Source organism: Puma concolor, chromosome D4 (genome assembly GCF_028749965.1).
Source record: "Puma concolor isolate L17-30 chromosome D4, mPumCon1.1.hap2, whole genome shotgun sequence".
In the NCBI taxonomy this organism is placed as follows: Eukaryota; Metazoa; Chordata; class Mammalia; order Carnivora; family Felidae; genus Puma; species Puma concolor.
The window spans coordinates 82,544,663-82,557,543 of NC_141679.1; the positions used below are offsets into that span (position 1 = coordinate 82,544,663).

Consider the following 12,881-nt stretch of genomic DNA (forward strand, 5'->3'; position numbering starts at 1 on the left):
CACACTTCCCACAAGCAAGCACACCAAGTTAAACATGGTCATAATTAACTTCACTGTCTCTGATTTAGTTAAGATTTCATAGTATATTCTCATATTTCTTCAAAACTGTGGGATTACATATTCTAGCCCTAGTGACTCATTTATATCTACTTTGATAACTGAAGATAAATGGTCTGAGGAAGGGGTTCCTGAGGCATGCTGATGAGGAAGCCTTGAGCACAGGTGGAATGAATGTGGAATGTTCACAGCTCTGTCAGAGCACCACATTAACAAGAACTGAATCTGGGGTTCCATAAGTTGTCCAGGCCATCCGTCCCTCATCTTTCCAAAACTGGCCATGCTTAAATCTTCCCACTTCTTTCCTCAGCTAACCAAAATGGCTCTTAGGCAGGCTAATCACTTTTCCCCGTCCAAGCAGCCTGTGAAGTGCACTCTTGACATCCTTGTTGCGGAGGCTGTACACAAAAGGGTTGGCCAAAGGTGTAATGGCAGTGTACATCACAGAAGCCACCATGTCTTGTTCCTGAGAGTTCTGGGAAGAAGGCTGGAAGTAGACCCAAATAATGGTGCCATAGAGGAAGCCAACCATGGTGAGGTGGGATCCACAAGTAGAGACTGCACGGTGGCGACCAGCAGCTGAAGGCAAACGCAGGATGGTGGCCCCAATGCGAACATAGGAGAGTACAATAAGGGCACAGGGACCTAGCATGAGGAAGCCACCCTCCAAAAATATGGCCAGCTCATTGGAATGTATGTCAGAGCAAGAGGCTCGCAGAAGTGGTCGGTGGTCACAAAAGAAGTGGGGAAGGTTAACGTTGCCCTTGGCATCCCCAGCCCAGTATAGAGGCAAGAGAAGTCCTACATGCAGCATGGTGTGCACTATGGACACCATCCAGCTCAAGGCCAGTAAGCGGGCACAGAGTCGACGATTCATCACTGAATGGTAGTGCAGGGGGTCACAGATGGCCACATAGCGATCCAGAGCCATGACAGAAATAACAAGTGTATCTGTAACTCCAAATGCATAGAAGAAAAAGAACTGGGCCAAGCAGCGGGCAGCAGGAATGGCTGGGTAATTAGACACCAGATGGGCCAGCAACTGGGGCAGAGTGACTGTGGACAGCCCCATGTCAATCACAGAGAGACCACGGAGCAGATAATACATAGGTGAGTGGAGCCTGGAGTCCCGGGAGATTAGCAGCACTAGAGTCACGTTCCCCATTATGGTGGCCAGGTAAATAGCAAGGAACAGGAGAAAAAGGAGATTTGGGGAGATTCTAGCTCTTGAGAACCCAAGGAGCAAGAAGACTGGAGAGTGTGAAGCATTAGGGGTGCAGCCCATGATAAATGACAATGAGCCTGCCTGAAAGAGAGTTTGTATCAAAAATCAAGTCATAGGTAGTAGGCTGAGGGTCATAACAGTTCTAATTGATTTATGTACGTTATTCAAGCTCCTTAAAGACTTAAATTCAACTGACCGCCATGGCCCTTCTACTAGGTCTATGACTTCACTTCCTTAATTTATTACAGCCTTTTCTCCATTATTGCTTCCTTTTCATCCACTCTAGTGGCTCCTTTTCTGTAAACCAGCAACCCTGATAAAGTCCCTCAAACAGTTATAAAACCTTCACTCAATATGGTCTTTTCATTCTACTATTACTCCTCTCCTTCCAATGGCAAACTTGGTGACAAAATTCCTGTACTCACAGGCACTAGCTCCTCATCTTCAGTTTACACCTCATCCCACTGCAGCCCTCATGATCTCTTCTCTCTGACCCTGTAAACAACATAATGTATCATTTAATATGTAACATATAAAAATGGTTTACTATCAGTGGTTGGTTTTTATAGTGAAATCGCTTCAGGTTGTCCTGAAATAACTTATTTTTACTCTTTATTCAATTTTGTTGGTTGATGGCATCACCATTATCATCTATCTGGTTGCCCAAAACTGGGGTCAATCTCTCCCTCATCTCCTCATGTTCAATCACTCCTTGACTTCTACATTTTTTCTTATATCCATCCTTTGCTCTCCTTTGAGTGGAATCCACTCACACTATTTAAGCTTCAGCAACTCTGACCAGTGCTAATTTCATAACCTCATGACGAGTTTCTCCACTTATTTCCCTTGATAGATCTTCCATACTGATTTGAGAGGAAAACTTTCAACAGGTGATTCTCTATTTAAAGAGTCCGGGTCTTCACAATAGAATCCAAATAGCTTGATCTGGCTTGTAAAGAACTTTCATTGTCAATAGCTAAACTATCTTACCAAGTTCATGCTGAGTCACCTACCCAGTATTTTTTTTTATTCTCAAGTTAGTTAACATACAGTGTAGTCTTGGCTTTAGGAATAGAACCCAGTGATTCATCACTTACATATATCACCCAGTGTTCATCCCAACAGGTGCTTTTCTTAATGCCCATCACCCATTTACCCCACTCCCATCTATCAACAATAGCCAAATTATGGCAAGAGCCCAAATGTCTATTAACTGAAGAATGGATTAAGAAGATGTGGTATATACACACAATGGAATACTGCTTGGTAATCAAAAAGAATGAAATATTGCCATTTGCAACAACATGGATGGAATTGGAGGGTATTATGCTAAGTGAAATAAGTCAGAGAAAGATAGGTATCATATGATTTCATTAATATGTGGAATTTGAGAAACCTACCCAGTATTTTTAAAACTAGACAGTTCTTTCTCAGTTTTATGAACATGGTAAGCTCTCAGATTTCTGTAGATCTTCATATTTTATTCTGAAAGCTTCAGCTTCCTGAAATATAAGGTACTAAGCACCTTCCCCACTCAACACAGGTAGAAATTTTGAAAAAATACAATAATCACCTCTTTAAATTTATAACTGAACTTTCAAGAATGTAAAGGAAATATAAGGGTTGACAAACAAGTAGGGATATGAAAAACTAATATCTAAATTGTCCATGATGGTGTAGTGGTGGTGGTAACAGGTAGGTGAGAGGGGCATAGTATCAGCCTTGGTTGTCCAGAGGCTCAAGTAACAATTCCCATGTGGAACAGGAGGTGAGAGTATAGGCCTGTGTGAGCCAAAAGATATACAACATCACATTAATTTAGGACATTCAAAAAGTTAAGCTTTCGAAGAGAGAATATACACAAACAAGCAAATGTATATATACCAGTGGCTACAGGACACCCAAAGAAAACTCTTATCTCCCAACCTGTACTACATGGAAGGGAAATGTCTCCCATGAGAATGAAGGTATGGGTCTGCACAGCACACAGAATGGGTAAGCTGATTTACAGAACACATATGATCCCACACCCCGCAAACTGACAAGCTAACATAAAAATCATTCTCAGACTGCTGCCTTACAGTAACATAAGGCATATGTTATGCCTAACATAAACATAAAACTTCTCCTCAAGGACTTGCAGGCCCCAGATGATGCAGGAATCCCACAGGTAAAAACCAACCAAAGAGATGAATTCACAATTCACAATTCCTAAAACAAGACCTATTTATTATGAAGACAATCAGCAATCAATAAATAATAGAATCATTTCCCTCTAAATATTATAAAATTAACTAATCTGTCAGGTTTTATAAATTTTGTTTAAAATACTTTGTGTCTAAGGGAGAGAATAAAGACTATAAAATGATATTATAAAAATAAAATACGACAGGCCAAGATGGCAGAACAGCATGGAAGCTTTTTGTGTGTCTCGCGTCCATGAAATACAGCCAGACCAACACTAAACAATCCTACACACCTAGAAAACTGACTGGAGGATTAACACAACAATCTGCACAACTTGAACCACAGAATTCAGCAGGTATGTGGCGTGGAGAGGTAAACTTGGGGAGAGAGAAGCCGGTGGCAGGCAGGGAGCCGCTTTTGCAGGTGGAGACAGGACTGAGACTGGGCGGGGGGAGAATACGGGAAAAGCACCACTCCCCAAGAGCAGCTGGAGAGAAAGTGGAAAATTGGGAACAGCCACAGGGACTAAACTAAAAAGGGAGAAAGGAGAAAGGAGAGGGTTTAAATTTCATAAAGACTGTAAACAAGGGGAGTGCAAGTCTGCAACTCCACCGCTCAATACCTGGCGGTGCTCTGGTGGGAAAGGTGAATCCCCAGGAACAGAGTGGGGTCTGGGAGGTTCTGAGGCCACATGGGGAAAAGCGGTTCCACTGCTGGAAGGACACTTGGTAGAAACTGTTGAAGCCAGCTGGTCCCAGCAGACCCCGGAAGGTGGCCACATTAGCTGGTGCTGGGGAAAGGTCACTGAGGGTGAAGCCTGGTGCCAGATGTGTGTTGCAATTTTCCATAATCCCCAAAACATTGCTGCTACACTGTCTCGCGAACTTTTTTGGGGGCAGGCTGGCACCTGGCCACAGTCTTGGGACACCGGCAACAGAAGGGTCCAGCTGGCGTTCCTGGGTGCAGCCAACATTCAGCCATTGTTTGGTGAGACCCTCCCACAAAGGGGCGGAATGGGTCAAAGCCGCAGTCCTTCAGAAGTAAGGAGCCAGGGAAAACAGCTGCATCTGAGACAAAACTTGGGAGAGAAGTAATGCCTGGGGCCTGGTCACAGAGAGTGAAAAAGTGGGGAGTGGATGAGAACTGAAGACAGAGGACCGGTGCACAATTGCTGATCCGGGAGAACGGACTGGGTAGCTGGGTGGCACCATTTTCACCTCTCCCGTGCATGCCATGCGCACCTGCGAGCACCATGACAATCCACCCCAGTAGGGTAGCAGCGCCATCTAGTGGAGAGCAGATCTGTTACACCAAGCCCCACCCAACTGGGCCAACTTTGCTTGTCAAGAACACAAGCCTCACCACTGGCTTAATTTATGGACTATAAAGGGCTACATGGACTGACGTCTAGGGGAAAATGAAGCAATTTAAGTCCTACTTCCATCTGTTAGCAGGTTCATCTATTCAATTTTTTTCTTTTTTTTTCTTTTTCCTTTTTCTCTTTTACAATTCTTTTTCTTGAATACAGAAAGAGAAAAAAACTCATTTTTATTTTCAATTTTTATTAAAAATATTTGTCTTTAATTTTTATTACTATATTTTTTACTTTTGTGTAAATTTTTTCAAATTCTACTTTCTTCCATCATTTTATTTTAGTCTACTTCAGTGTACTCACCTTTTCCAATTTTCAAACAATTATCTTTTTTCTTTTTCTTTTTTTCTTTTTCATTTCTTTTTTTTGAATGCAGAAAGAGAAAAACTTCATTTTTACTTTCAATTTCATCTAAAAATATTTTTATTTAATTTTTATTACTATATTTTCTGCTTTTATGTAAATGTTTTCAAATTCGATCTTACTCCCATCATTTTATCTTAGTCTACTACAGTGTATTAACTTTTTCAAATTTTCAAATGATTTTTTCTTTTATTTTTTCTTTTTTTATTTTTTCTTTTTCATTTTTTTCTTTTTTCTTAAATACAGAAAATGAAAAAATTCATATTTCTTTTTAATTTTTATTAAAAATAATTTTTCTTTAATTTTTTTCTCCTATATTCTCTACTTTTGTGTATATTTTTTCAAATTCTATTTTAACCACATCAACTCATTTTAGTCTACTTTAGTGTATTCATTGTTTCAAATTCTCAAACTATTTCCTTTTTTTTTTCTCTCACCCATCTTTGTTTTTCCTCTAATCTGTCAAATCACTTTCAAAACCCAGACCAAAACACATCTAGGATGTAGCATCATCTATTCAATGTGTGTGTGTGTGTGTGTGTGTGTGTGTGTGTGTGTGTTAATTTTTAATTTTAATATTTTTTTTAATTTTAATTTTTTTATTTCAATTTTTCTACCTCATTCATTCCTTTCCTCCCTTCAAAATGACAAAACGAAGGAATTCACTCCAAAAGAAAGAGCATGAAGAAATGACAGCCAGGGATTTAACCAACACAGATACAAGCAAGATGTCTGAACCAGAATTTAGAATCATGATATAAGAATACTAGCTGGAATTGAAAATAGATTAGAATCCCTTTCTGCAGAGATAAAAGAAGTAAAAAATAGCCAGAATGAAATTAAAAATGCTATAACTGAGCTGCAATCACGGATGGATGCGGCAGCGGCAAGGATGGATGAGGCAGAACAGACAATCAGCAATATAGAGGACAAACTTACAGAGAATAACAAAGCAGAAAAAAAGAGGGAGATTAAGGCAAAAGAGCACGATTTAAGAATTAGAGACATCAGTGACTCATTAAAAAGGAACAACATCAGAATCATAGGGGGCCCAGAGAAGGAAGAGAGAGAAATAGGGGTAGAAGAGCTATGTGAGCAAATTATAGCAGAAAACTTTCCTAACCTGGGGAAAGACACAGACATCAAAATCCAGGAAGCACAGAGGACTTCCACTAGATTCAACAAAAACTGACCATCAACAAGGCATAACAAATTCACAAAATACTCAGGCAAGGAGAGAATCATGAAAGCAGCAAGGGAAAAAAAGTCCCTAACACACAAGGGAAGACAGATCAGGTTTGCAGCAGACCTATCTACAGAAACTTGGCAGGCCAGAAAGGAGTGGCAGGATATATTCAGTGTGCTGAATCAGAAAAATATGCAGCCAAGAATTCTTTATCCAGTAAGCCTGTCATTCAAAGTAGAAGGAGAGATAAAAAGTTTCCCAGACAAACAAAAATTAAAGGAGTTGTCACCACTAAACCAGCCCTGCAAGAAAGTTTAAGGGGGACTCTCTGAGGGGAGAAAAGATGAAAAAAAAAAAATACACACACACACACACACACACACACACACACACGTAAACAAATACTAAAAGCAACAAAAGATTAGAAAGGACCAGAGAACACCACCAGAAACTCCAACTCTACGAGCAGCATAATGGCGATAAATTCATATCTTTCAGTACTCACTCTAAAAGTCAATGGACTCAATGCTCCAATCAAAAGACATAGGGTAACAGAATGGATAAGAAAACAAGATCCATCTATATGCTGTTTACAAGAGACCCACTTTAGACCTACAGACACTTTCAGTTTGAAAATAAGGGGATGGAGAACAATCTATCATGCTAATGGTCAACAAAATAAAGCCGGAGTAGCCATACTTATATCAGACAATCTAGACTTTTTTTTAACGTTTATTCATCTTTGAGAGACAGAGCATGAGCAGGGAAGGGGCAGAGAGAGGGAGACACAGAATCCTAAGCAGGCTCCAGGCTCTGAGCTGTCAGCACAGAGCCCGATGCGGGGCTCGAACCCACGAACCGTGAGACCATGACCTGAGCTGAAGTTGGACGCCCAACCGACTGAGCCACCCAGGTGCCCCCAGACAATCTAGACTTTAAAATAAAGACTGTATCAAGAGATGCAGAAGAGCATTATATCATAATCAAGGGGTCTATCCACAAAGAAGGCCTAACAATTGTAAACATTTATGTGCCAAATGTGAAAGCACCCAAATATATAAATCAATTACTCACAAACATAAAGAAACTCATTGAGAGTAACACTATAATAGTAGGAGACTTCAACACCCCACTCACAACAATGGACAGATCATCTAATCAAAAAAATCCACAAGGGGGGCGCCTGGGTGGCACAGTTGGTTAAGCGTCCGACTTCAGCCAGGTCACGATCTCGCGGTCCGGGAGTTCGAGCCCCACGTCAGGCTCTGGGCTGATGGCTCAGAGCCTGGAGCCTGTTTCCGATTCTGTGTCTCCCTCTCTCTCTGCCCCTCCCCCGTTCATGCTCTGTCTCTCTCTGTCCCAAAAATGAATAAACGTTGAAAAAAAAAAAATCCACAAGGAAACAATGGCTTTGAATGACACATTGGACCAGATGGACTTAACAGATATATTCACAACATTTCATCCTAAAGAAGCAGAATATATATTCTTCTCCAGTGCACATGGAACGTTCTGCAGAATAGACGATACACTGGGACACAAATCAGCCCTAAGTCAGTACAAAAAGATCAAGATCATACCACGCATATTTTCAGACCACAATGCTATGAAACTCGCAATCAACCATAAGAAAAAAATTGGAAAGGTAACAAATACTTGGAGACTGAAGAACACCCTGCTAAAGAATGAAAGGGCTAACCAAGAAGTTAAAGAGGTAATTAAAAAGTACATGGAAGTCAATGAAAATGATAGCACCACAACCCAAAACCTCTGGGATGCAGCAAAGGCAGTCATAAGAGGAAAGTCTATAGCAATCCAGACCTTCCTAAAGAAGAAAGAAAGATCTCAGATACACAACCTAACCTTACACCTTAAGGACCTGGAAAAAGAACAGCAAATGAAACCCCAAACTAGCAGAAGACAGGAAATAATAAAGATTAGAGCAAAAATTAATGTTATCGAAACCAAAAAAAACCAGTAGAACAGATTAATGAAACCAGAAGATGGTTCCTTGAAACAATTAACAAAATTGATAAACCACTATCCAGTTTGATCAACAAGAAAAAGGAAAGGAACCAAATAAATAAAATTAAGAATAAAAGAGAAGAGATCACAACCAACACAACAGAAATAAAAACAATAATAAGAGAATATTACGAGCAATTATATGCCAATAAAATGGGCAATCTGGAAGAAATGGACAAATTCCTAGAAACATATAAACTACCAAAACTGAAACAGGAAGAAATAGAAAATTTGAACAGACCCATAACCAGTAAGGAAATCAAATTAGTAACAAAAAATCTTCCAAAAAACAAGAGTCCAGGGCCAGATGGCTTTCCAGGGGAATTCTACCAAACATTTAAGGAAGAGTTAACACCTGTTCTCTTGAAACTGTTCCAAAAAATAGAAATGGAAGGAAAACTTCCAAACTCTATGAAAGCCAGCATTACCTTGATTCCAAAACCAGACAGGGACCCCCCAAAAAGGAGAACTATAGACCAATTTCCCTGATGAACATGGATGCAAAAATCCTCAACAAGATATTAGCCAACCAGATCCAACAATACATTAAAAAGATTATTCACCACGATCAAGTGGGATTTATACCTGGGATGCAGGGCTGGTTCAACATCCACAAAACAATTGACATGATTCATCACATCAATAAAAGAAAAGACAAAAACTATATGATCCTCTCAATAGATGCAGAGAAAGCATTTGACAAAATACAACATCCTTTCTTGATAAAAACCCTCAAGAAAGTAGGGATAGAAGGAGCAAACCTTGAGATCATAAAGGCCATATATGAATGATCCAACGCTAATATCATCCTCAATGGGGAAAAACTTTCCCCCTAAGGTCAGGAACAAGACAGGGATGTCCACTCTCGCCACTGTTATTCAACATAGTATTAGAAGTCTCTGCAATCAGACAACACAAAGAAATGAAAGGCATCCAAATTGGCCAGGAGGAGGTCAAACTTTCACTCTTCACAGATGACATGATACTCTTTATGGAAAACCCAAAAGAATCCATCAAAAACTGCTAGAACTGATCCATGAATCCAGCAAAGTTGCAGGATATAAAATCAATGCATAGAAATCGGTTGCATTCCTATACATCAACAATGAAGCGACAGAAAGAGAAATCAAGGAATCGATCCCATTTACAGTTGCACCAAAAACCATAAAATACCTAGGAATAAATCTAAGCAAAGAGTGAAAAATCTATACACTGAAAACTATAGAAAGCTTATGAAAGAAATTGAAGAAGACACAAAAAATAAAAAAAAAAAGATTCCATGCTCCTGGATAGGAAGAACAAATATTTTTAAAATGTCTATACTACCCAAAGCAATCTACATATTCAATGCAATCCTTATCAAAGTAACACCCGCATTCTCCACAGAGTTAGAACAAATAATCCTAAAATTTGTATGGAACCAGAAAAGACCCTGAATAACCAAAGCAATCTTGAAAAAGAAAACCAAAGCAGGAGGCATCACAATCCCAGACTTCAAGCTAAATTACAAAGCTGTAATCATCAAGACAGTATGGTACTGGCACAAGAACAGACAGACACTCACATCAATGAAACAGAATATAGAACCCAGAATTAGACTCACAAACATATGGCAAATAATCTTTGACAAAGCAGGAAAGAATATTCAATGGAATAGAGACAGTCTCTTCAACAAGTGGTGCTGGGAAAACTGGACAGCGACATGCAGAAGATTGAACCTGGACCACTTTCTTACACCACACACAAAAATAAACTCGAAATGGATGAGAGACCTCAATGTAAGACAGGAAGCCATCAAAATCCTCAAGAGAAAGCAGGCAAAAACCTTTTTGATCTTGACCGCAGCAACTTCTTACTCAACACGTCTCCAGAGGCAAAGGAAACAAAAGCAAAAATGAACTACTAGGACCTCATCAAAATAAAAAGCTTCTGCACAGCAAAGGAAACAATCAGCAAAACTAAAAGGCAACCAACAGAATGGGAGAAGATATTTGCAAATGACATATCAGATAAAGAGTTAGTATCCAAAATCTACAAAGAACTTATTAAACTCAACACCCAAAAAACAAATAATCCAGTGAAGAAATGGGCAAAAGACATGAATAGACACTTCTCCAAGGAAGACATCCAGATGGCCAACCGACACATGAAAAAATGCTCAACATCACTCATCATCAGGGAAATACAAATCAAAACCACAATGAGATACCACCTCACACCTATCAGAATGGCTAACATGAACAACTCAGGCAACAACAGATGTTGGCGAGGATGCAGAGAAAAGGATCTCTTTTGCATGTTGGTGGGAATGCAAGCTGGTGCAGCCACTCTGGAAAACAGTATGGAGGTTCCTCAAAAAACTAAAAATATAACTACCCTACGACCCAGCAATTGCACTACTAGGCATTTATCCAAGGGATACTGGTGTGCTCTTTCGAAGGGACACATGCACCCCCATGTTTATAGCAGCACTATTGACAATAGCCAAAGTATGGAAAGAGCCCAAATGTTCATCAATGGATAAATGGATAAAGAAGATGTGGTATATATATAAAATGGAGTATTACTCAGCAATCAAAAAGAATGAAATCTTGCCATTTGCAACTACCTGGTTGGAACTGGAGGGTATTATGCAAAGTGAAATTAGTCAGAGAAAGACAAAATCATATGACTTCACTCATATGAGGACTTTAAGAGACAAAACAGATGAACCTAAGGGAAGGGAAACAAAAATAATATGAAAACAGGGAGGGGGACAAAACAGAAGAGACTCATAATTATGGAGAACAAACTGAGGGTTGCTGGAGGGGTTGTGGGAGGGGGGATGGGCTAAGTGGGTAAGGGGCACTAAGGAATCTACTCCTGAAATCATTGTTGCACTATATGTTAACTAATTTGGATGTAAATTTTAAAAAATAAAAAATAAAACAAGTTTTAAAAAAATGAATACTAAAATAAAATAAGATAAATACAACAGATTTGGCAAAGACTCAAAATGAATTACTAGAAAACACAAATATTCACATTCAAAGTAAAAACTCAATGGGTGACTTGGGCAGTGACTAAAGAGAAGAGCTAGTTCTGACAAAATACGTAGAAACAGTAAAAAGTGACCAAGATGTGGGGAAAGGAGTCAAGACTTTTGGGGAAAAAAATAAAGGAGATCCACTAAGATACCAAATAAGTACAAGAAAAAAAAATAATGAGGAAATAGAGGAGAGGCAATATTGAAGGAACAGACTAAGAATTTTCCAGATTTAATTAAAGAAACAAGGCCTCAGACTGAAGAATCACAATGACTTCCAAATAAGATAAATTTTTTAAAATCTATGCATAGACACTATGTTAGGGAAATTGCTATACAGCAAATACAAAGATAAAATACTTTTTTCCTTATTGTTTATTTTATTTTTCCAAGTTTTTATTTAAATTCCATTTACTTAACATACAGTGTAATATTAGTTTCAAGTGTAAAATTTAGTAATTCATAATCTACATATGAAGATAAAATATTAAAACCAACCAGAGAGAACAGAAAGATTATCTACAAAGGAAAGATAATTAGACTTTCTGGTAAAAGATTTCTCAGCAACAATAGACTCTAGAAAGCTTCAAACATCCTTATCCTAACAGATTCTGTAAATGCAGCCTTCTCTAACTTTTACCCGTGCACTGACAGGAGTTGCACATGACCTCTTGCTCAAATTTTGTTTAAGGCCTTAAATAATGCTTTGAGTTGTATTTTTGTTTCCAAATATGTTTTCTTAAGCTATCTTTTCATTATTGAGCTCTAATTTAATAATGTCCTGGCCTGAGAATTAAATCGGCATGAGATTAGTTCTTAAGCTTTTTGAGACTCACATTGTGGCTAATACGTGGCTAAGTGCGGGCCTGTGGAATACAGCAAATGGCAACCCCAAAGCAAACTCACAATTTCTAGAACCTGCAATATATAACAGAGATGACATTCTGAGTCTTTGAAGGATAGGTTATTCAGTTAAATATAGTACCACAACTGTACATACTTATTTTAACGTGTGGTTTACTCATAGTATATATCAGTAGAAAGGATGCACCAATAAATCTAAGTCTCAAGAACATAATATTAACTTTAAAAATGTCAGTTCAGAATGACAGGAAAATATGACATATATGGAGATTTAAAACATGTAAAAAATATTATATATATAAACATGCATGAGAATAATGAATACTTTATTCAGGATAGTGGTTATCTTTGGAGAAGGAAGAAAGTATAAGATGGAGAAGTAGTTCGGGGTTTTGTTTGTTTGTTTTTGTTTTTAAGTTTATTTATTTTGAAAGAGAGACAGAGAGAGAGAGAGAGAGCAAGTGGGGGAGGGGCAGAGAAAAAGAGGGAGAGAGAGAGAGAATCCCAAGCAAGCTCCACACTGTCAGTGCAGAGCCCAGTGTGGGGCTTGAACTCACAAACTGTGAGATCATGACCT

The 12,881-nt window shown here is 38.8% G+C and overlaps 1 protein-coding gene across 1 annotated transcript; it reads right to left on the reverse strand.

The window, feature by feature from the left end:
- Positions 1 to 367: 367 nt before the first annotated feature.
- OR1B1 (olfactory receptor family 1 subfamily B member 1) lies at positions 368 to 1,342 on the reverse strand. Its single transcript, XM_025914192.1, has one exon. The coding sequence runs from the start codon at positions 1,340 to 1,342 to the stop codon at positions 368 to 370; it is 975 nt and encodes a 324-aa protein (XP_025769977.1).
- Positions 1,343 to 12,881: the final 11,539 nt, after the last annotated feature.

Coding starts and splice junctions, on each gene's coding strand:
- OR1B1 (XM_025914192.1), bottom strand. CDS start 1,342: ATGGGCTGCACCCCTAATGCTTCACACTCTCCAGTCTTCTTGCTCCTT.